The sequence below is a fragment of the Stenella coeruleoalba genome, assembly GCF_951394435.1.
Source record: "Stenella coeruleoalba genome assembly, chromosome: 6".
Lineage (NCBI taxonomy): Eukaryota > Metazoa > Chordata > Mammalia > Artiodactyla > Delphinidae > Stenella > Stenella coeruleoalba.
The window spans coordinates 17,178,931-17,204,984 of record NC_137151.1 but is presented as its reverse complement, the minus strand read 5'-3'; the positions used below and the strand labels follow the sequence as shown (position 1 = coordinate 17,204,984).

The 26,054-nt window shown below is 34.8% G+C and overlaps 1 protein-coding gene across 18 annotated transcripts in view; it reads right to left on the bottom strand.

Moving 5' to 3' along the window:
• Window positions 1-4,546: 4,546 nt before the first annotated feature.
• The window catches only part of SLC35F5 (solute carrier family 35 member F5), a 184,139-nt gene continuing 162,631 nt past the window's right edge, over window positions 4,547-26,054 (bottom strand). For 11 of the 18 annotated variants that reach the window (XM_079923885.1, XM_079923898.1, XM_079923893.1 and 8 more), the window contains 8 exons: window positions 25,665-25,752; window positions 23,670-23,734; window positions 21,134-21,238; window positions 17,791-17,950; window positions 13,126-13,216; window positions 9,630-9,784; window positions 9,026-9,112; window positions 4,547-5,872 (listed from right to left, as the gene is read on the bottom strand). In XM_079923885.1, coding sequence (XP_079780011.1) covers window positions 9,037-9,112; window positions 9,630-9,784; window positions 13,126-13,216; window positions 17,791-17,950; window positions 21,134-21,238; window positions 23,670-23,734; window positions 25,665-25,752 — 740 coding nt within the window. In that variant the 3' untranslated portion in view covers window positions 4,547-5,872; window positions 9,026-9,036. Of the gene's footprint in view, window positions 5,873-9,025; window positions 9,113-9,629; window positions 9,785-13,125; window positions 13,217-17,790; window positions 17,951-19,392; window positions 19,450-20,252; window positions 20,534-20,561; window positions 20,948-21,133; window positions 21,239-23,669; window positions 23,735-25,664; window positions 25,753-26,054 lie in introns of those variants that run through there. The other 7 variants (XM_079923883.1, XM_079923887.1, XR_013828659.1 and 4 more) reach the window with 7 other exon arrangements.

Here is a 26,054-nt window from a genome sequence, read left to right as displayed (position 1 = left end):
TTTAGCCCACTACTTTTAGCATCCCCAATTTTTTAGATTATAAATTCACAAGAGTGAATACACTAGTGACTGTTTTTAAATAAAACACTGAATAACTTCATGCTATAAAAATTATATGGTCACAGGCTTCCCTGATGGCACAGTGGTTAAGAATCCGCCTGCCAGTGCAGGGGACATGGGTTTGAGCCCTGGTCTGGGAAGATCCCACATGCCATGGAGCAACTAAGCCCGTGCGCCACAACTACTGAGCCTGCGCTCTAGAACCTGCGAGCCACAACTACTGAGCCCGTGTGCCACAACTACTGAAGCCCGTGTGCCTAGAGCCCATGCTCTGCAACAAGAGAAGCCACCACAACGAGAAGCCCGTGCACCACAACGAAGAGCAGCCCCCGCTCGCCGCAACTAGAGAAAGCCCGCACGCAGCAACAAAGACCCAACGCAGCCAATAAATAAATAAATAAATAAAATTTAAAAAAATTATATGCTCACAGTTTTAGCTTGGATTTGTTTTGCAGCTTATTTAATGCTGTCTGAAAATCACGCAGGTAATGAAAACTACACATTTGAGCATGCATTATAGGAGGCAACATAGTGGAGACTCTAATAAGGCCAGTCGTTGAGAAAAGCATGCCGATTTATCTGATACACTCAGCCTCCAGAAACTGTCATGAATTCAAATATAATTTGTTCAATGCTGCTTTAAAATCTCACTGAAAACTTCTTTACAGAGTCTGGATGCTAAGCTGTAATGAAAGCAGAAGCGAAACTATGGTCTATGCAATCTCACTGTTACCACCACACCACTCTCTGTAAAGCACCAAACACACATACAGTGTTTGGCATTGTCTCTTGAACTAGAGAACTTTTAGAATCACAGAATTTGAGAGGTGACAGGAACTTAGAAGGCGTTTAGTTCCTCCCTTTCCATTTGAGAATAGGAAGGGGAGGATGGAACAAGGGAATCAGCATTTATCAAGGCCCCCAGGCATGTAGGACTGGGCACTTCCAACTTTACTACCTCAATTCTCACAGTCCCAGGTAGGTAGCATTAACCTCCATTTTACAGCTAAGGAAATGTAGGCCTACCTGGATTAAATACCTGCCCCCCCTCCTGCCCCCCAGTAAATCCACTAATGGAGAACAGGGAAATTCCAACTTCGAAGTCACTGCTCTTCCTGAGGGTAATGATTCACAAAGCGCAGTCCTAGGACCAGCAGCAGGGGCATTACCTGGAAACTTGTTAGGAATGCAGATTCGCAGGCGTTGCCCAGCCCTTCTGAATGAGAAACTCTGGGGTGGGCCCAGCAAGCCCTCCAAATGATGCTGGTGGGCCCTCAAGTTTGAGAGCCACTGCTCTTTAGCATGTTGCCTCTTGGAAGCCTTACCTGGAGCGTACGTATTAAAATACATATAATTCTACACTGAGCTACTGCAGAGGTCAGAAGAACTTAGTGTATTACCCCTTATCCCTGAATATTATGACAGGGATGGCCTTCAACAAAATTTTGCTTTTGATGTTACGGTCTAACTGCTTGACATTGAATTTTTTCATAAGAAAAAAAAAAGTGAGAGCTATTCTGAATAAACAAATATTGCCAGTAAGATTCTGAAGAACTGTTTTCATCTTATGTCCCAAATAAATAAGACTTGAAACAAAAATCTTCTGCCTGCCTTATAGAGATCCACTGAAATTGACAAATACCCTTGCCTGACTGACTTTAGTATTACTTGCCATAATTAAAACTAGGTATAGGAAAACTAAGTAGGGATATACTGAATGTTTAGCATACAAGGATCTAAGTTAAAGTTAATAAAAGTAGCTCTTAAGAAAGAAACCACATGTAAAATTAAATTAAAAACTAAGAATTTAATGAAGTACCTTGTTAAAAGTTTCCATTTGGAAGGTTTTCTTTTCCAACTTTAAAATATCAAGAAGGAAATGCTGTCTTCATCTGAGTGCTTCTCCACTCCAAACCCCCAAATGAAAAATAAAATAATTCATGTTACCAAAAATTCAAAATGTTCTCATTGGATATTTTGCTGTTTCACTTTAGCATTTCGGCAAGTATGCCTAACCGGAGAATACTAATTCCTTTTCATATGTAATTTTTCCTTAAATTTTTGTCAATGATTTCATTAGTTGCCATTCTAGTATGTATAGTTATCATATAGGAAGTTTTATAGGAAAGTCTTGTTTTTTAAATGCAATGACATTAAAAATGATGCTTAGTTCCTAAGATATATAAAACACAATTTTTTTTAGAAAATCAAAAAATCAGAATGAAAATAAGGTAATCATTATAATAAGAGTTAAAGTTAAAATAAAGATTTCAATTATCATGTCCTCTTGACGCCTAATGGCAAAACAAAAAAGCTTCATGTTACTATAACAATAAATTCCCAATGGTCATTATTTGCTTTGGATTTATAATGAACTCCTTTTCTGTCCCCAGTTTTTAAAAGGCTCTTAATATTTAAAGGGAAGTTTCCTATGTACATATACAGGACAGACTACGAAATACTGTACTATTAGTTTTTCTACAGATGGATGAGGCTGATAGTATAAAAAAGCAAATGTGGAGCATCTAAAAATTGCAAGTCTATGTAAAAAAATGTACCTCAATTTAGCCAAATGGAATTTTTGGTACATGATGTAATAAAATAGAACCCTACCTTCAAACTCTATAGACTGAGAATCTCATATATGCCCTGTCACCATCGAAGAAACAAAATCAGCACACAATTATGTTAGCTGTATAAGTTAAATTTGCAGATGTCAGAGGTAACAGTCATCTCTTAATTCTTTGAATTCTTCCTATAATATTATTTAGTAATAGAGAATATTTCAAAAGGAAAGTAGGGAGAAATGAGGCAGGATTCTAACAACTAGAATTGCTTAAAATAAAAATGACATTTCATTTATTTGCTGATATGATTCTGGGAAATATATTTTAAAATTACTTCCTACTTTATCTTTCTTTAGAGATATTTTGTTTCTTCAACCAGCACACTGAGGATTAGTGCTGCAGATCTTACCAAACTGCCTTATGAAAACCCTTGGCTTCCAGAGAAGTCACACCTTGCAACCCCAAATTGGTTCTGCATGATTCATTGTGAAGCGGGCATGAGCATTCTTCCAGAAATAAGACTGTATACCTTTGAGAACATTCATTTAACCTTGTGAGCTCACTTCTATAGAAACAATTAATTTTATTCGCTGGCTGCCAGTGGGAAAATCAGTTTAATTTAAGGAATTAATTAAGTCAGGCTGACAGAAGTCAATATATCAACTTTTTAAAAATCAAAATTTATTTAACGGAATGTCTTACGTATATCTAATGGCTTTTCTGAGCTTCAAAAAGCGTTCATCTAAGCACTTTTAAGGCTGCCTCATTTTTCAGTTTTGTTTTAGTAGAGATTCTGATGTTCATCTAACTGAAAGTGTTTCTGACAAAACAGCAGACTCCCTTTCATCAAGGTCATAATTTGAAACGTTATACAATAATGGAATTTAAATTATGTATGGGAAGAAAAGTAGAAGACTGAAACAAGGTTTTAGAAATCCCTATTTGGGTCTTTAGATTCAGAAAAATATAATCACAGGCCAACACTGTTCCAACAGAGATGAAGGACATTAGCAGTTACTTGAGTGTAACCTCTCCCAACATTTCCAAAGGCCTGCAGTGTGGTTGCTGTGACCCTAGGGCCCTGATACTTAGACTTCTAGGTAATCACAGAATGAAAGTAATCTACCATAACTTAATTTTCTGAGAAGGTGAACCCTTAACTACAAGGTGCAGAAAAGAAGTCTTCAACTGCTCACTTGCCGTGGCTACAGTATTCAAATACCAAAATCATTTAGATAAATATAACCTGGGAGAAAAAACAATATGTAAGTTGGCAAAGCAGCAGTAACCCCTACTTTCAGCTAACCAATGTAATTTTGCTTCCTTCTAAACAGGTTCTTTGACAAAAAGCATAGCCTAGTGGAAGACCTCCTCAAGATTTATCCAGTGTGTTAACAAGGCTGACTACTTCTGGAATCCTGAGTGACAACACATGATCTGTATGACATGTGAACATAGAGCACATGGACAACCAAAAAATTCTAAGTTCAACCTCTTTTCCTACCATATTTACAGAAAAATTTAAAGCTTGAATTTCACTGACACTGTTTCAACTATTTCATCCCGTAAACTGCGGAAAGGTACTGGCGAACTGTCAAAACAGCAAAAAACATGAAGTAGAGGGGTATACAGATAGGGAACGTCAACCAAACTTAGTCTTTGAGTAACTGAAATGTACTTCATTAGTGCTTTTCAAGAGAAAATTTCTTCGAGGTCCACATTCTTTACATGCCTTTAACCTGTGCCAAGCTCACAAAATAAGGATTCTTTTCGGTTTAAGATTTATTGGTGGCACCAAATAGGATAACATCTATTTTTAAAATTTAATGTTATCAACAATCTTTTAAATTAATATAATATAAAATTTCAGGACAAGCAGAAAGATGGCTAAACTTCATTTTAGACTTACGGTAACATCGAAGCAATTTTAAGAACGTGAATAAGACGAACTGAAGCTAAATATTGCAAAGGGAATTTTTAAAAAACAGATGTGTTAAGAAATTTTGAAGAGAAAGGAACTAATCTCACAAAACTTGAGAAGGAAATACGTTCTGATTAATCAAAAGCCTGGATGAATCCTGAGACATACATTCATCCTCTGAGGGCTACAGTGAGTAGAGTCCAGGAGCTGCTGCACAATAAGTACATATAAGACCTAAGTTTAAAAGTTAAAATCAGGAGTATTTATATTTAATTTAAACTTGGTAAAGGAAATCTCCAAATGTAATTTTTAAAGTAGAATTTCTTCTTGACTTCCTTCTTTGGTTTTTAACCATAAAAATTTATTTAGGAAAACTAAAATTATTTAAAGAAGAGGCATCCAGTTCTAGGATAATTTGGCACATTTATATGTGAAAAAAATCAGAAACCAATTGATAGATCTATAATACACACACATATATATAAACATTTTATTTTAATAATACTCTTTATCACTTCAATTTACATCATTCCATTATGAAAATGTTTAATTGAAGAGAGGATATTTCTTCAAAACTCTAAATAAGCAGAGCTTTATCAATTAAACTTACAGCAATACAGTCTTTAGAAGTACATGATTCTTCATTTTACAATAATACTTCTCCTTTAAAAATTTGTCATGGTTTGTCACAGATTTAAAGTAGAAGGCACCTAATGCTATGAAAGGATAATACAGTATATGTAGTGTAAGTGAACCAGGTCTTTTCTCAAATATCGATTCTTTCTAAAGTCCTACCAAATTTGTGTGAATATATTTGCTGCATAAATTAAACATTTTTCATGTTGTTACTTTGTAATATTCTACAAAACTCAAAAATATAATCCGTACCTATTATAGGCAGCTTATTTTAGCATTTTACCTGTAAGAAACACCAATCTATATACTTAAAATGATTTCTTGAAAACATTTTCATAATATAGTCCAGCATTTAACAAATAATATGTGAAAATAAAGTCTCCAGAACATTAAAATTTTATCCCTTGATTAGTCCAAATTATTTCATCAGCTGAATTCCTTGAGATGTGTAAGGCAGGTTGGTCCTTTAGATGGACTGTAGACTGAAACTTCCTATAACTGTAGTGATATGTACACAGCTACATAGCAAAGTACTTCATTATGAAAATGAAGAAAACGGACAAGAGGAAAATATGTTTTAGAGTTCCAAAGAACTGAAACTGTTATTTTTCAGACTAGGCACTGAAACATTTTTCTACAAAAACTTGCCAGAGATTGTCTCTTCACCGTATATTGTTCCATTATCAAGCTAAAAATAAAAACAAACACGGGATCATCATTAGATTACAACTGTCATAGCTTTAATTTCTATAGTTTATATTTTAAAAAGAAAATTATTTTACCATTGGAATATATATCAAACACAGCCTATATACTTAATAACTGGATACCAGAACTTGAGGTGAGTTCTAAGAACTCATGAAAGTGAGTTCTACAGCAATGTCAAAGGCTGACATCCAATACTACTTTAAGATCACATAATAACAGTTTTATTCAAGGTACATTCCACCATTACCCCTGTCAAGACAAAGACTGCTGCCCAACCTGCCCTACTTTATTCTACTCTATTGTAGTCCATCTTCTTCAGTCTTCACTATCTCCTCTTTATCCAGCTCTCACTTCCAAAAATATCTGGGTGAGGGTGGGTATGAGTGTGAGTATGGGAATAATGCACAGCATACTAGGTAGGGAAAATGTATAAATTATAGCATTAAAAAGCTTTAAAGAATAACTATTTGCATTTTTTTAATTTTAAAAAATTAAAACAATTTTAAAAGAGCAAAATATACATAGTTCTACTCTGTCCCCAAAACCTCAGTAAAAAGATAATAAAGGGATTTTTTTAAAAAAGTATAAACCACATGGACATAGAGAAGAACAGAGACAAGAAAAGAGCAGCCAACTCTTAGCTAGCAATGAAGAAATACAACCAGATGCCTCTGTAAGGAGGGGTGAAGAAACAACTAAAAGTAGGCAGATTGGTACAAAGTTTATAGAAAAAGCAGTCAGACACTCAGATGCCTGCCCCTCACGTTTCACAGCTGGTCAAGTGCCTCTTCTCTATCCCAGGAGAAGATCTGAGGTTTATTCTCCAAAAAGAGTAGTAACAGAGGGTCTCTGGACTGGGGAAATGCCAGGCACAATCCTACATGGCTCAGGTAAAAGTAACATTTATATAGGCATAACAGTGTAAACACTGATTACACATCTATTCAAAATCACAGGATAAATATCCTGGGATGATGAGGAGGTAGGAATGATACAGGGCTGGAAGGCAGGCAAGTGCGGTGGGAGCAGAGGAGGGGGAAACTGAAAGTAACCTGTCCTCATGTGCCATAGTGGGAAAACCAGCTGAAGAGGCCTGAAACTGAGAAATCAAGAAATAGAAGTATAAGCATGGTACTTAGATGGAGAGGAAAATACGAAACAAATCAATGAAGAGTTTAAAGAGACTCCTCAGGGTGGGAAAAGAATGAAAGCAGGATAGGCAGTGCAGGGCAGGGGATAGCTGCATTGTACAATAAGAATTGTACAACTCTAATTCTTCAAACTATGTGCATATATAACCATCCTAAGAGGAAAAACTAGAATAAAAAAAGACCAATCAAAGAAAAACACAAAACCAAGACAAATAGCCTTGGGTTAGAGGTGAATTTACCATGAAGATAAACTTAAGCTTCATGGCCAATGTGAGTGCAAGGAGTTGACAGGAGTTGTTCAATGTTCTAGGTGAAGAGGGGAAGCCCAGGTGTAATCAAGAAACATTTCAATATAAATCGTCTAAAGTTATCTCAGAAGAAAGGGACAAGAATTTCCAGAATTTCAGTAATTTATTGTGATCTCTTGCTCTAAATAATTGCTTTCCTACCTACCAAAGATATACGGTGGATATATTTCAAGGACTCATTAAAAGAAACATAAACTATCACGTACTCTTTCTGTCATGTAAGAAATATACAAGATACTATTTCTTAAAATTAAAAAAAACTGTGGAAATGTTCTCAAAACATTGTTAAGTGAAAAGCATAGTCAGAGAATCAGGATATATATTGTGCGAGTTGTGGTAAACACACACACATACATGGAGAAGAGACTGGATATACGCTGAAGTATTACATTTTTTCTTAATTTTATACTCAGAAAAAAATATTTTTCTAAAGTGTATCATTAAGTAAAATGATGACCATTAGCATGAATATAAGTAATAGTTAAAACTTGGAATCACAGGCTTCCCTGATGGCGCAGTGGTTGAGAGTCCGTCTGCTGATGCAGGGGACGCGGGTTCGTGCCCCAGTCCGGGAAGATCCCACATGCCATGGAGCGGCTGGGCCCGTGAGCCGTGGCCACTGGGCCTGCGCATCCGGAGCCTGTGCTCCGCGACAGGAGAGGCCACAGCAGTGAGAGGCCCGCGTACCGCAAAAAAAACCCCAAAAAACTTGGAATCACTTGTGATTATTTTGTAGAATATAGAAATAGCAAATCACAATGTTTTGTACCTGGATCTAACAGCGTTGTAGTTCAAGTATAATTTAATTTTAAAAAATAGATAAAAAATTTTTAATTGCCTTATTTTAGGACCATCTTGGCAATTTCCACAAGAAAGCTCGTTAGAGTATTGACTGGGATTGCACTCAATCTATAGATCAGTTTAGGGATAACTGGCTTTTTAATAGTACATCTTAATGGGTTGAGTCATTCAACCCATGAACACATTATTATATCTCTCCATTTACTCATATCTCTCATTTTTCTCTGAATTATTTTTTAGTTTTCCATCTACAAGTCTTGTACAATGTTTGTTAAATGTATTTGTAGGTATTTTTAAAAGTTCATTGTTTATGGAATTTTTCTTAACTTCATTTAATTATTGCTCATTGCTACATATAGAAATAATAGGAAGATTTTTTTATATTGACACTGTATATGTGATCTTGCTAAACTCAATTATTCTAGTAACTTTTTTTGCTAATTCCTTAGAATTTCTAAATATAATCATGCAATCTACAACTGAATACAATTTTACTTCTTCCTTTTCAAAAAGCAAACAAACAAACAAAACTTGGGAATCACTTAATTTGACTCAGGTACTGTATTGTATGTGTTTTAAACTTACCAAGTATTTAATTCTTCTAACAACTTTGTGAGGGAGGTTCTACTGCAACCCCATTTTACAGATAAGAAAGCTGAGGCACAGTGAGGTTAAGAACGTTGCATAAAGTCACAGAGCTAGTACATAGAGAAGCTAGAATTGGAACCCATGAAGTTTGACTCCAGAATTGGACTCCCTTAGCCTCTAAGCTGTATTGCCTCTCAAACAACTAATAATGGAAAATCGATTCTGTATTTGAGCAATACAAGAATAAGAACCTTATTCAATACTACTGTCAGCTAACATACAAACCTGGACTACAGCTAACTAGCTCCATCCTCCTGAGAAACACCGTGCATAGGAATGAGACTCTCACACTGTTCGCTGTCTTCTGGAACCCTTAAAAAAAGACAATAGTTAGGAAAGCTTTAGACCTAAGGAACCCTTAAAAATGATCTACTCCACTGGCTGAGGCTTGAGGTCAGACCTAAGACAAGGTCAAGATTCCCCAACAAATTGTCCCAAATTCTTTTTAGAGTAGAATGTATAAAGGTTTCTCTCTCTTAAAAAGAAAGAAATTGAAAAAAAATGGAGGCAATGTTATCATATTTTATTATGAATTTTTTTCAAACAAACAAATGTTTTCTACATTTAAATTTGTTTTAGCAAAGCAGTAAACACTTTGGTTGTACCTGTGAATCAAAACATTTTTTTTTTTTTAAAAAAGCAGTTGGGAAGAAACTATCTTATCACCTGAAGGGTCTGAAAAATTCTTTTATCTGGCACTGTACATATAAAATTATAATCTTTTAAAAATTCTTCACAGAATCTCTAAAAAGCTAGGCCAGCATGATATGATTCCTAATTTACTTAGTAAACATTATTTTTAAAAAATCTGTATTAGAACTTAACCTACCTCTGAATTCGATGTTTTCTGCATATAAAGGCAAAAATTCTTCTGATTCCCACCATCACAGGATCCCAATTATTATAATGGCACAGGAGAGTTACAATAAAAAATGAAAAAAATACAGGGATAGCGCCTGCAAAAAATAACCAAGAAAACTGCACCTAAAAATAAGAGACAGAAGAAAAACAAAACACCCACAATTACCATTAAGACAATTTTCCCTTTAACGTAAGTTTTCCACTTATGATAACTTGCAGGAATAAAGTAAAACACCAAGAAAATAATACTAATCTTTGACAACATTTTAAGTATGTTATTATTAAATATAAGGATTCAGGACTTCAACATATTAACCACTTGCTTAAATTACCAACAAAAATACTTCTTGCTTGGAAAATAGCCTAAAGGAAAGCATGCTTTTCACTAATAAGTACAGGCATAGTACATAAGAAACAGAAATATGAAATTTTAAGCATTTGCCTTACACATCACATTGCCCATATTTTCTTTACTGATTACTGCCTGTTCTCAAGTTGATTCTTTCCCTTTAGTTCCTGAAGTCATTTTTAAAAACTCCCACTTTTGAAAAACTAGGTTATGCTATTGCTATGATATGTTGTGTTATGTTATGGTTCTTAAGACAGTACTAAAAACAGATGAAACTCAAGTAAAACTTTTGCAAACATTTTATTGATGAAATATAGCTTGATTATCTAGTAACAAATGAAACAGAAATTTTCAAAAGGAAATCATAACTAAGTAAAATAAAGATTACAAAGAGAAATACTTTCAGGGGTGAGGAGCCCTCAGATTGCTAAGCCTGACCCTCCAATCCATCATTTTATCAGGGTCGTCAAGAAAATTAAAAATGAGACACCATAAAGTTACCAAAACAAAAAAAAAAATCATTCTTTCCTTTACCATCTAGATTCAACTAAGGATCAAAAACAATTGCTAAAAAGAGCCTGCACTGATTAACTATTGAGACTCAGCTGCAACACACTGGTGGTTTGCTTTCAAAATAATGACAAAAACAGTAACTCCTATCTTCAAAATAGGGAAGAAAAATTGCTTGCCCTCTCTAAGCATTAAAAAAATGAGGCTGAGAATCAAAGGCAAGACTCCCTCTTGTGGAAAACATATACTATTCCATTTCATACCACCCATTACTCAGAGTAAAGGGGTTTTGTGAGAATAATGGTTTCTTTTATGAGGGACTCATAATGCGTAACACAAGAAAAACCACTGACAACTTTTAACATGCACGTCCTGCTTGTGTGGTACACACACACAGGCTGAGTCAGGATAAGAACACCCAGCAGTAAGTACTAAAAAGCCTTCACACTGTTATCAAAGTATTGGTATAACATATTCTTGGAATATTTGCCAGAATATTTAATAATCTAGAAAAATCATGATGAACTTAAATGACCGAAGAAAGGAAACAGTATAAAGAACTTCTGACTAATGAGAGTTAAAAATGCAGATATAGTTGATAGAATGATTTCATGAATATTCAACTAAAAACCCTATTTTAGAACTGAAAAAAGCAAACTTATAAAGGTAAGTAAAACTCTAGATGACTTTTAAAGGCAAAGTTCACTTTTAACAATGCAGCTATTTATATGCTGCTGAATAATTGAAAAAAACTTTTAATTTGATTTCCAACAAGCTATGAAGACAATTTTTTTTAATGAAGACATTTATTAACAATGAAAACTGCCTAAGTAAACAAAAAGAGTCTAACTCCTGAATATATCTGAATATAAACCTGAAAACAATCAGGGATGCTTCCTATTATACCAAATACCAATAGGTTAAAAAAATATACATTTTAAGCTCAATAAATAAAGTTGATAAATGCTAAAATTTCAGAAATTATATATAAATATGCTTGGATATTAGAACAAAAAAAAAACCCAGGAAAGTAGGTTTCTCCTACCATGTTTCTATTACAGGTCTGGGGCATACCCTGCTACTTTTACCAGAAGGTATCTTCCTGCCCTCAATTCCCACCAAAGGCCCAGCCTACTCATTTAACTGATTCCCTAATCTTGATGCAAAGACAATCAAGAAATGACTGTTGGTATGTTTTTCTAATCTATTACATATACATACATTTTTCCCTTGTGTTTTGCCTTCATCTTAAAATATTTGAACAAATGACATAATCATTTAATCAAATTAAATCCGCTGTTACAGTTCTTTTTAAAAAATTCAAAAGTAAAATTAACCTTCAATTTTTATTTTTCAAATCTGCAAAAAAGCCGATGTTTTCAAAGTATCAGTATGGTAAAGTTCATTTGCACAGCAATCTACCAAAATCCTCTAATAAGCAGCACTTCCCTAGTTTCACTAGAATAATTTTGGTTGATATTCAAGATTATGACCCTGAGATATGGAAAGACCTGGATATTATTTAAATCTATAAAAGGATTTAATGATGCATGACTTTAGTGTTACATATATTTTATAATATTCACATTTTTTGAAAATGCATGGTATATGTAAGATAAGTAATTCTCAATTACAAAAATTTCCATTCTTAACCATGACAGATAAATTAGAATTTATTGAACCATAAAACAAAATTAAATACCACAGAATTGTTTTTTTAAATAAAGAGGATACATATCACTGAGAGTATTTTGCCCTTATCCTAAAAACTGCATGAAGATCTAAAGAAAAATAAAAATCTGATTTTAACTTCTACGCATTATAAGTCTTTGGGCTTTCAAGTATTTCTTCTTCGAACTATATTAAACCAAACCACACACACACATTGTTTTGTTACTTAATATTGTCATTAAAAGCTTACAAATATTAAACTGAGTGATAAAAGGCTCTACATCTTTTAGTGTGAGCCAGTGGCACATCTTTTTCTCCCTAGTACCCCTAGAAGCACTAAAGAAACTTCTCCCTTTGGGCTGCTGGGAGGGACTCTCCACCCCAATTCTCTTTTCTGCAATGTTATCACGGCCAGCATTTATCAAAAGAACCTTCACATTCAGACCAGGACTTCACAGACGAGGAAAGGAGCACCCGCCTTGGTGAGTCCAGACAGAAATGAGCAATCACTGAGAAACGACGTTATTCCTGTGCTGCTCACATCTATGGGAGTATTAACATAGTGTTAAGAAACCTTTGGAGTCTATGTTAGAAATCAAAACACTACTATTTATATGATTAAACTATATCCCCTATTCCATACCACTGACTCACCAAAGAACATCTGGAACATAATCAGCTCCAAAACTGGAGAACTATATATAAAGACACTGCCCTTAATTTAGAAATTAAGGAAAAATATTGAAAGGCTAAAAAATGCAACACATTACCCATTTCTTTGGTACTTTTTATATCTTTTTGTAGTAAAACAGCTTGGAAGAGAAGGCATCAAGTATTATTCATGGTCGTCTTTAAAATTTAGTCACATTCCTTACCTTTCATCAGCTCTGTTTTAATAATACACTTAAAATATCTAATAAATAGTTTGCCTTACCTTTTGCATACACATGTCAGCTATTATGGACAGAGGTATTGTAAGGCTTAGTGCAAGTGTGCCTATCAGTGATGAGGTAAGAAAGCAGCCCCTAAAAAGAAAAAAGAAAATATACATTTCCATATCAAAAAAGTAAAAGAACCAAAGAAAAACAATGATCAGAAACTATCTATCTTACAACATAGGCAAGAGAGACCAGGAGCAAAAATAAAAGCTCAGGATGGACTAAGACATAATGAAAAATAAAGTTACTAAGATCATTCTTACAGTTTATCTTCAAATATTAAAAATCTAATATATAAGTATACAAATTTCAAAAGACTTTATGCTATTTTCTAGATCTGCTTACAGACGTTATTCAACTTTTGATGTATAGCTTATATTTTATTAACATTTTTAATAAAACTGTCAAAAGAGTTGTTATAGTTTTGTGATAATGATACTCAGCTAACAAAGGAAACAGCTATATTAAAATTTCAGGACAATACCTCATAACACAGACTTTAACAAAGTGATAAGCCAACAGGTGGGTCTGTCATTAAAGCAAAAATATCTCACCCTCATTAAAAACTAAAGTAGTCTTTAGATGTGTGCTGCTCTTTTGATTTGGCTTAATATCGGAAAAAAAGAACTTGAGTATTTTTCAGGGATATTTCCTTGTTGTTTTTCATTTTTCTAACAATTGTCCTAACAAAACCTAAGCTCTTCATTTTATTTTCACCTTGAACTATCAATGTTGGTATCAAATCTTGACAGATCAATTGCATATAATTTTATATAGTTGAAGGAAAAAAGTGAAGGAAAGCATTATATTGAATAGATATTTGGGTATATAAGAAGAAAATGAATTATAGGCCAAGATAAAACCATAATGTATATAATTAGGACTACAGACCCATGGAAATTATAGGCAAGTAAATTCTAGCTCAGTATATGTTAAGATTAACAATGCTGTCCTACAATAAAAGAGGCTATCTCTTGATAAAGTGTCACGTGAAGTATTCACCAGAGGCTGGACAATTGCTGGACAATTAGTTCTTATTGATGTGGTAAAGAAAACTCAAGCGCTAGTCCACTATTCATGAGCTGATCTGTGAAAAGAGGGTTCAGGGATCAAATATCATTTTTTTAAATTAAAAAATTTTTAAATTAATTAATTAATTTATTTATTGGCCACACTGCAAGACTTGCAGACGGGATCTTAGTTCCAGGACCAGGAATCAAACCAGGGCCCCCACAGGGAAAGCGCTGAGTCCTAACCACTGGACCACCAGGGAATTCTCTTGTTTTTTTTTTTAATGCAGTATATGTTCTTAGAGATTCATAATGCAAAGTAGAATCACACTGAGTCTGAGATGAAGTATTAAAAACCCTGTTTGACTTATACCAGCTTTTCCCAATTTAGCTGATGGCTGAATACATCTGATTTATTTTTTTTAATTAATTAATTTACTTATTTATTTTTTGGCCGAGGCACGCGGCACGCAGGATCTTAGTTCCATAACCAGGGATCGAACCTGTGCCCCCTGCAGTGGAAGCGCAGAGTCCTAACCACCAGACCACCAGGGAATTCCCCATTTGATCTATTATTCATTCAACATGCTCCAGGAAATGCTAAGACAGAGGACTAGGTGGATAATCTCACATCTATACTAGCAGTACAATATATGGAGTTAACAGTGCACTTAAAAAATTTTTTTTCCAATGAACAATGAGTGACAAGTACACATCTTTAATTTCCAAAAAATTCACAACTGCACTTCTAAATCTTTAGTATACTACTCAGCACCTGATTATATATGCTGAAGTTTGTTGTCTATTTATAGTTAAACATACAATAATCTTGCCTTCCTAGAAAGAAATCATCATACACGCAAAGATTATGACTTCTGATTTAACTATTTTTAATGATCTAAAAAGGTATAAAATACATAGATATGCTCCTTATAACTGTTTTGAATTACCAACAACACCTAGAATTGAAGGGATATGAAGTTTGTTTCATTAATGATTAACTTACTGCTTTTGAATTGTAACCATAAGTACTCTTAAATGCTTGAGTGTAGAAGTATATCTGAAAAATAAACTTTTGAGGTCCTGCAAAATCCACCCCAGGTAAGGATAAACATAGCTTTGATCATAATATATGATCTTGAGTGTCCAGTTTAGTCAACAATAAACACTCATATACACAGTTGGAAATATACATTGTGTTCCTTCTGTAGAGAATAACTTTGCAATTCTCTCAAAATCAGAAGTCTACACGTTTGGGGCTTTCCTGGTGGCGCAGTGGTTGACAGTCTGCCTGCCGATGCAGGGGACACGGGTTCGTGCCCCGGTCCGGGAGGATCCCACGTGCCGCGGAGCGGCTGGGCCTGTGAGCCATGGCCGCTGGGCCTGCGTGTCCAGAGCCTGTGCTGCGCAGCGGGAGAACCCACAACAGTGAAAGGCCTGCGTACCGCAAAAAAAAAAAAGTCTACACGTTTGATTCAGTCTTTTCAGTATTTATCCTATAGAATACTTACATGTATATGCAAAAACATATATGAGGATGTTCAATGCCATATTATTTACAAAGCAGAAGACTACAAACTAAAATGTCTCTCAAGAAGGAACTGGTAAAACACATTATGTTCTATGCATTACGTTACATAATAGATTGGAGCAAAACAGATTAGAGTACTACATAGGCTTTAAAAAAATGAATCTAGTGGCTGATATGTAAAGATTTACAAGACAGTAATTTGTGTATAGAATGATATCCATAGTTTGCATGTTAAAAATAAAACAAATTGGAGTGGGGAGGATTAAGAGACTGATAACACACTTCTGTATATACAGACAATTTTGCAGAAGGCTTAGAAGTTAATAGTGGTTGCCTCTGGGGAAAAGAAATGAAAATGTGGGGCAGAAGGGAGATTACCTTTTCATTGTAATCCATTTTGTACACTTTTGTATGGATTACTCTCGTAATTTAAAAAAAGTTAAATACAAAAAGAATAAAAATATTTCAAAACATGTTATTTATTATTTAACTATAAAATTTTCCAAGGGAGCAAACTCAGGAAAGCTCACATAACAGAGAGATTACATATGACACAACTCATATTCATTCAACCCCAAAGCCTACATTAAAATCTGCTGACATAATGAAACTCCAGTGTATATATTTATTAAAAATAACTCTCTCGATAAAGAATGAGAATTTTAGTATTTGTAAATTTGTGGTATAGTCCATGTTCATTATGAGTCTCAATGTAATACGAACCATACTAAACCTTTCTCTTGTCTAATATCCAAAAATTTTTAAAAATTACTTCTTTCAAATATGTAAAAACTCCTTGCTTTGAAATTTTCTAATCTAAGCTAAACTTAGAAAAGTAGGGAATACAAACTTCTGTTAAAATACAGTGAGTGCATAATTGTTTAAAGCATATGGTTCACCGGGTTGAACCCTATGAAACTGCCATCAAAAATGGTTTAAGATCAACAATTCCTTATGGTGCAACTAAGTTCAATCAAAACACTACCAGTAAGCAGTTTCATCTGCCCAGAACCAAGAGTGGAAAGAGGCAAGAGAAATGATAGAACAAAAGAATGAGACATATGGTATATATTAATATATAAAATAAAATATATAATTCTTTTTGGTTAAAAAAAAACGAGCACCTCAAATAATTTGTACAAAATGAGAAGATTTTGATATCAAAGAGTTTTAGATCAGCAAAGGAATTTAATTACACAAATTACTACATACAAAGTAAATCTTTAAGTACTACACGAAAGGGAATGAGTACAGAGGATATCAAGAAAATAGAGATATTTCCTTAATTGGAGAGGGGAGAGAAATGTAGGCAGAGCATTAAGGAAGACTTGATGGAAAAGGCTATTTTTGTTGCAGTCTTTTGCAAGGGAAAACTAGTCAGTAGTCTTAAATGGTATATAATAAAATACATTTAGGAGTTTAGGTACAATTTGTGTTTCTTTTTAAGTTCGTATTAGATGGAAACAGGAGTAAGTATTAAGCTCTCTATTTGAAGTTTTCTTAAACTCCATATATGATACTGCTGTCAAACTATTTTAAGATTATCATCATATATCAACATAGTTGATATTACAACATATCAAACTACGTTAAAATCTCAAGTTAATCGGAGCTTAGGGTTTATATATCTGCCTCACTCATATGAAAAGTCCTGAGAATAAACAAAACAAAAAAGTCTATGAGCAACCAAACAGACATTCCAAAGTCTCCTGAATAAGCAAAGTCTCCAGATTCTCACTTAGAATTCATGTATTCATACCTGGGATACACATCTCCTAAGTGTGACTGTCCATTAGATAATGATGCCTTTAATTAGCATAACACTCTACTTTCTAAAACATTCTATAAATTCAGATCATTCATATTCATTTATTCGTTCAGCAAAATTCACGAGCTCCTTCTATGTGCAAGCCACTACTCTATGCAATGGGTACACAGAAATTAAAAAAACAAAACACAGTTCCTGCTCTAATGGGGTTACTGTATCAAGCTGTAAGTGTGTGGGGTGGGAAGGTGCACAGGAGGGGCCATCAGAAGACAGAAGAAATAGAAATGCTTAAACTAGCCAAAAGTCAGTAAACTCATAACTAATAAACCATAGGGTAATAAACAGTACATACCACAACCACAGGAACTCTGAGAGCACTGTTCCAATAAGGCCATTAATGATAATGCACATTAATACTACTTTATTGGGAAACTCAAAGTCCTCAAATCCAGTATAATGAAGTAAAAAGAAACCTGGCCATAAGAGCAGCAGATTAAAGAGACCTACAAAACCTAAACATGTATAGAAGAGAGAAAAGTTAGTAACTGTGATTTATTTCAATTTTCCAAACTTATAACTCTACAATAAGAAAACGTTAGATTTTGCACAAAGGGCTTCAACAGGTTTCCTTAACTGAAATTTCTGTTACTTTTTTTTTTTTTCCTGTTACTTTTGTTTTTAAGTAAGTCTTATGGAGAGATCAACACAAGAAAAAACTTTATCAGGCAACTGGTGATCACTGAGTCTTCAAGGTTCAACTATCCCACTGCATGGAGCAACTACTGCAGAACAAACCACTTAGAACAATTCAGAAAGAAGGGTTGCTAATCTTAGATTATAATAATGTAGTGTCCTAGAACTTAAAGGAATAACTGGTGCGTGTATGTGTGTGTGTATTCAGCCTAAATTATTAAGAGGAACTAGACGGTTTACTCTCTGATTCGAATCATATTTATGTTTAAAGCACCCGTGCTATGCTAGGAATAATGGAGGAGGGTCCCCTAAAAAGATAAAATTTTTGCTTCCTGCCTTCCCAAGAGCTCATAAGCTAGTCTGTGAGATTACACACATACGCCAATAGCTATTCAAGTATGAACTAAGCATGGACTATGTGTAAAGGAAGGCTATAATATTTAGTGGTTAAGTGTGTGCTCTGCCGTCTGATTGCCCTGGGTTCCAATCCCAGCTCTACCATTCACTAGTACTGTAATCTTTAGGCAAACTTTAGGCAAGATGCTCAACCTCTTATAAACCTCAGTTTTCCAATCTATAAGTGTAAAACAATATTTAATTAGGTTACTAGGAAGATTAGACAAACATAAAATACAACACAGTACATGGCATGGAGTAAACAGTTAATAAAGGCTAGCTATTATTATTATAGAAACGTAAGCTTATATAAGACTACAACATGTGAATGTAAAGAAAAAAATATTATAATCTTATAGTAGTTTTTATTGGACTTTGTATATAGTTTAACACCACAATTCCACTATGAGATCCAGAGGTAACTATAGAGCTTTCCTAAAAGAAAATTAAATTACAGTAGGTATGTATTTTATATCTGCTGCTAAATAATAAACTAGTATTTAGGATGCCTAGTTAAATCTTAATAGGGCTGGAGCACCTACTCTCATCTGCTGCTGAAGACTCACAAGACCTGCCTTCTCTGAAGGACTGTCTTGGACAGCGACCAGGTCTGCCTTTCCCCAGAAGTTCCCACCCCTCCCCACTCCACACCCTGCGCAGCCAAATCCTAATGGCTCTAGGCCAGGACAGCTCTGAGGAGTGCGTAGACACATTACCTGCTCCCACTGTGCTCCCTGCCCAGGGACCTGCAATGAGCTGGGCCACGCCTCAACTGTACCAGAGATCGCGTGGGTCTCTCCCCTTCTCTATTCTGCTCCTCTCACGCCCTTGCCAGTCTTTCCTGCAGAGCACCCCTTCAATGGATCTCCCGCACCAAATCCCCATCTCATACCCTGCTTCTAGGAAACCCAACTTAAGACACCTAGTGATAAAAATAAAAAGGAACAAAACAACACACGTACAGAAGGCTTGTATAGTATTAAAAAGCTGTTCTAATTAAAACAGCAAAATTTGGCATTATCAAGAACCAAATCTCTTTTCTGTTCCCTGAACTATGAAACCTATGAAAACCCATATTTAGTAACAACTTTTGGATCTAGAGATAAAAGATCCAAATCACTTCACCTATTCTCTAGACCCTCCAGAAGGCAGCCACATGCACTTCTGCTCTTCCCTAAAGTGAACACTCCAGCACAATGGATCTACTCACTGTTCCCTGCTATGCTCTGCTCACATCCCAGTGCCGAAAGAACCCTCCACGTCCCAACCCTAACGACTACTTCTCCAAACCTATCTATTCTAAAGCCCATGTCAAATTCATATTGCTTTCCATATCATGGCACATATGAAGATTAACCAAGTTATATGTCTGTTACTACTCTCCAATAAGAGTAAATAAGCAATTTTTCTTGAAAGCTGCCAATCTTAAAAAAGAACACTGTAAAACATTAACATTTTAATGCATTCCAGATGGAATTTTCTATGACTTTAAAATAAGACATCATTAAAATTATCTTCATATTTAAAGTATACTTATTGAATTCTCTACTTGAAAGGAACTTGAGTGATCACCCAGTCTAGCGGCTTTTCAAAGGTTTTATTTTTGTTCATTTTTAGGTGAAGATATATAAACTATTTTTAGCAGAAAAATCATTTCTACAAATTAAATTATAATGCTAAAAAACCAACAAAGCAGAATTGCTCCAGCAGAAGCAGCAAAGGAGTCTGAGAACCAGACTCACACATGCAACGCCACCTCCTTCCAACCTTCCCAGGATCCTCCGTAAATCAGCTACTAACCTAGTCCAATCTTCTCATTTTCAGATGAGTATGAGATAAATGAAGTTATAACAGCTAGAGTCCATGTCTCCTGGTTCCCTGTAAGCTGCACTTTGAATTCTCATCACCATGCTTCTTTATCTATTGATATTCAGATATCTTTTGTAAGATATCTTGTCAATGTGTTCTTCTTTTGCAATCCTAGATATCACAAGTTCTTTACTGAGCTGATTTCAGGCAAAGGAGAATTTATAAATCATATTAGGCATTTACCAAAATTAAGAATTGATGCCAGAAACTATAACTGGATAATTTGAAAATCTATGTCATAAAAGAATCTGAGTCTTAAAGTGTAAATGGAAAACCTTCAAAAGACCTACAATTTTTAGTAAAAACAAGTACATAGACTGAAACAGTATTATACGTATCATTTTGGGGCAGTTTCCCCAATCTTACACTTCAAAAAAGGCAAAATGTATAATACAACAGGTATACACTCACATACTTATAACAGCATAACCTGTCATATCAGTGAGGAAAATATCTGATTCACAGGCTGAAGACATTAATTTGAAAAAGGTGTTAGAAGGAATTTCTTTACCTCACACTGAGGGAACGAGCGTTTCCTCACAGGTGCACAACTATGCAGAACAAGGTAAGAGAAAAACATTGAGATTGGACTTCATAATCTTTAAAATCTAATGGTTTTAAAGAATCATATGGGGGAGTGGGGAGGAAGACTTCCCTATTCCCTCCAAAAAACAAAAATGAAAACCCTAAGTTCATCATTCAGAGTAAATAGCCTCACAAGTTAAACATAGTCTTACCAAAGAACATTGGAATATCCAATTTATCTTCTCTGTCTACTTTTCTCTTGATCATAACAATATAGACAGCATAGAGCATGGCTCCAACAAGAGACCAAATGGAACCTGTAAAAATCAAGATAATAATTTAAAGCATCTGTTCATTAACTCATTCATCACACACTTATTTAAAATCTGACACAGTCAGCTCCTATTTCAAGAAATTAGTATTCAAATATGAAAAGATACAGTATAACCCACCTTATCCATGGCCTCCAGGAATATAGGCAGGAGTTTAAAGTATAAACAAATAAATGCAAAAACATTCACCTCAATGATCTAACCAATGTTATACATGTTATATTACCAACTTTTTGGTATTTAATTTTGAAATGCATACTTCATATTGTCCCCTACATAAGCAATTATGACACCTGACACAGCCAACTTAACAATGCTTCCTTCCCTCTCTAAGCTGTTGTTTATATTGTTCTCCCCACTATGTATAATTTTTAATATACATTCTACCACCATTTTCAAGACCCTATTAAAGTCCCACCACTGCCACCGAGCATCCTCTTTCTACTCCACTGAATTTCCATCCTTGTCTTCTATTTTAGATAATGTAATACTTACTATAGTTAAATATAGTGTTATTTTATTCTCTAGGGGCTTCATTTTGTTAATCATATATTATTGATTAAAATCAAAAACTCCTTGACAACTGCAAACACATAATGTATACTTTTTAATGTTCTAAAATATCTAACATAATGTAGGGCTCACAGTACCTGCATAATAAATATGGATTCTCTTTAATATATTAACTCGCAAGAACATTTAAGTAAGCCTTTAAAAACAGCTATATAAGGCTTCCCTGGTGGCGCAGTGGTTGAGAGTCTGCCTGCCGAGGCAGGGGACACGGGTTTGTGCCCCGGTCCGGGAAGATCCCACATGCCGCGGAGCGGCTGGGCCCATGAGCCATGGCCGCTGAGCCTGCGTGTCCGGAGCCTGTGCTCCGCAACGGGAGAGGCCACAGCAGTGAGAGGCCCGCGTACCGCAAAAAAACAAAACAAACAAACAATAAAAACAGCTGTTAAAGGTGCTATCTGCCAGGTGACCATATTCAATACTTTAATCAATTATCCAAAAGTCCAGTGTTTCATTAAATCTATTTATTATTACTATTACTACTAAACTATTTTTAAAAAGCAAAGGGAAAGCCTGTCAACAAAATCTCTCACACACACACAACAAATATATATATTGTTTTACACATACAGATCTGCTCTGGGTGAGAAAGAGGTAAGGCAGTTCAAGACACAGCTCCCTGGGCAGTAACCAGGAATAGTTTAGAAAGCACTGTTGTATTTAATAAACTTTAAATGTCTAAAGAAAGTATCCAGAAGGAGGGACTTCCCTGGTGGTCCAGCAGTTAAGACTCCACGCTCCCAATGCAGGGGGCCCAGGTTCAATACCTGGTCAGGGAGCTAGATCCTGCATGCTGCAACTAAAGATCCCACATGCCACAACTAAAGATTCCACATGCCGCAACTAAGATCCTGCATGCTTCAACTAATAGCCAGCGCAGCCAAGTAAATAAATAAATGAATATTTTTAAAAATAAATAAAAAATAAAGAAAGTATCCAGAAGGAAACCAGTTAAGCTAGGTTTTGATTACCCTTCTTTTGTTAAATCTAAACAATGGATCAAAACCGACGTGTTTACTGTAGTAGTAACTGTTTCAGGCAAGAATCAAAAGTGAATGACAAAATTAGCAGGCAGGTACAAGCATGATGGATAGGATATATGTATAGCCTCAGTATCTCTTACAAGATGATTATTACTTACAAAGGGAAAAATCAGTAACCACACTGGAGCAACCTGACACACCACTTTAAAATTAATGTCACCAGTAATGGGACAAATCAACATCATATGCCTTCTGATATGATATACTTATCAGGACACAATATCACTTCCATGGTATTCTTGCCAAAAATGCACAACATAAATTTAACCATAAGGAAATATCAGACAAACTCAGATTGAAGGACATTCTACGAAACAAGTGGACAGTATCCTCCAAAAATATTAAAGTTATGAAAGACACGAAAAGACTGAGGGATAGTTCCAGAGTAAAGAAAACTAAGGAAACATGACAACTAAATGCAACAAATGATGTTGGACCAGGAAAAGAACATTAGTGGAAAAAATGGTGAAATCTGAAAAGGATCTACAGACTAAATAAAAATTATTGTAATCACTGTTAATTCCTGATTTTTAAACCTGTACTGTAGTTACGTACATTGTAAATAGTTAAGAGAATCGGGGGGAGTGCTATATGAGAGTTCTGTGAAATATTTTTTAATTTTTTTACATTATTTCCAAAGGAAAAGTTAAAGAAAAAAAGGCCTTGTTAGTGCTCACCCTGTGTGTGTGTGTGTGTGTGTGTGTGTGTGTGCACGCATGTGTGTGGACATGCACATGCATGATGACATGCACAGAACTTTTCTTGTATACTCTAACAGAAAGAATGCAGAATCAGATACTTACCTATTGGGTCTCTTCCAGCAGATTTTTCAGACTCTGACAGGTTTACCAGCACAACACCTCCGATGCTATGAGAATAACAGTCATTACTGACAAGTAAAATAATAAATTGCTTCAAAAGACTAACCTCAAAGATCAAAATTGTTTACAAGTAATAAAGACTAATCTCAACTTTGGGTAAAACTATCAAAGAATTAATGATTTAATTAATAATATCTAACAATATTATCAGTATAGTATAAGTGCTATACTTATATTAACTCATTTAATCCACATAAAATGCCCAATATTACCTTATAAGGAAGGGATTATTATTATTATCATTCCCATTGTACACATGAGAAAATTATACATAACGCACAAAGAAATGAAGTAACTTGACCAAAATCACACAGCTGGGATTGAAACGCAGGCAGTCTACTTCCAGAGTTCAGTGTTCTTACCTGCTATGCTATCTTCTGCCTTTCAATTAGGAAAAAATTAACCAACTTGTCATTCCTCTTCCAATCTTTTTTGGCAATGTACAAATATCAAAACCCATATAAACCTAGCAATGGCACTAACTCTCACTGGTAAAACCAAAATTAATGGTAAAACTATCCTTAAATATTTAAATAATTAAATTAATCCCATTATTTTAATGTAAAAATAAGACCAAATTAAGGATGTAGAGAAATCAAGAGGTTATTCCTTCATTCAACTGTTGCTTATTGAGCTAAACTTCAGGTTAAGCAATGAACAAGAGAGATGTGGTTCCTGTCCTCATGCAGCCTTATACTGTCTTTCTATTTCTATGTATCTTTCTACTTTTATTAAGACAATGAAAAGTTAGAAATAGGCATGAATTTTGAACAAAGTTGGATAAACCTCATCACTTCCCTATGACAAATATACTGTATTTCCCTAATGAAAAAATATGTTTGGCTAAAACATGGGCCAATCATGCAAAAAGAAAAAATTCCTAGCGTCCATAGTCTAAATGGTAAATTAGTTGGTTCAACCAGATTGCCCATGGAAACTACCATGGTCAAGTTACCCTTATATCTAAAAGAGAGAAACACCACTTATGTGACTGCCGAGTGCCAGTCTCTACGATAATCACTTTCTATATACATCCCTCCAAACTTTAAAACAAGACTGCAAAGTAGTAGATGATATTATCATCATTTTGTCATCTAGGAAATCCTCTCAGAGAGTTTAGGGCAAGTGCCCAGGGGCAAAAAGCAGAGCTCTGATTCAAACCCAGCTCTGACAGTTCAGAAACACTAATCTTTCTGGTAAATTATTCTGCTACCTTCTCTGATTTCTAATTTTCTCTCACAAAAACAACAGCTTCATCAAACCAACATGTCTTTTTTGAGTATTGACTGTGAGCAAAGCTTTATGCTAGGCCTTTGATGACACACAGAAGTAGAAAACAAGGTTCTGACCTTCAAGGGTTTATAATCTCGTAGGGATACAAAGTTAAATAAAGTAAAAGATTTAAGTTAGTCATTAATGATACTTATGTATTGTGTTACAAACAGTAATACAAAATTGCCAGATAATTTATACAGAAATAATTGAAAGATTGAGGCTGAGACAATCAGAGAAGACTGCAGGTTAGATTTCTAGAAGTGGGAGAAGTGAAAACTAAAAACTAAACAAAAAGGGGAACTTGTTTTAGGAAAAGGAAACAGAAACTTGGGAGCTTATGAGGATTAACATGCAGTTAAACGTGAATGTCAGTACAATACTTAGCAGTCCACAGTCGCATGAACGGGAACCAAAGCTGCTCTGGGGTCCTCCCTCCAGTTACCCTCCCCAGGAAGGTTTCAAAAACTAGCCAAGGATGTGATGCAGAGCTGAGTAGCATAATGTCCCCTTAAAACCTTTTATCCTCATCTATCTTTGCCTATACAGTATATTATAATATAAACTATCGTCTATCATTACCAGAAATGCTTTAAACATTGCATTTTTAAGCAGAATAAACTAGCTATTACACTATATTCTTACCTTAAAATTACAGCTAATAGTTTAGAAAGAGTAAATCTATCTCCACTGTTACTTGGAAACATTGCAGCAAGGATTAAGGTAAAAAGTCCTATGGAGAGAAAAGGATAAAAAAAAAGATACATTAGCTTAAATACTGTCAAAATTATTTATTACCAACTTGACTGTTTAAATAAGTTAATTAGACACCTAACTTTTAAACTAATTTTTGTCATTTTTAAATGACTAAGAATAAGACTGCAGTTACCTAGGCTGAAATGTTCAGAGATCACACATAAAAACAGCCTCCAAATGAAACCATGTTTATTTCAACAGTACAGATCAAGTACAGTCCTATTTATTTTAAAACTAATAAGAGAGTTAAACTGAGCATTCAGAGTAACATTCTGACCT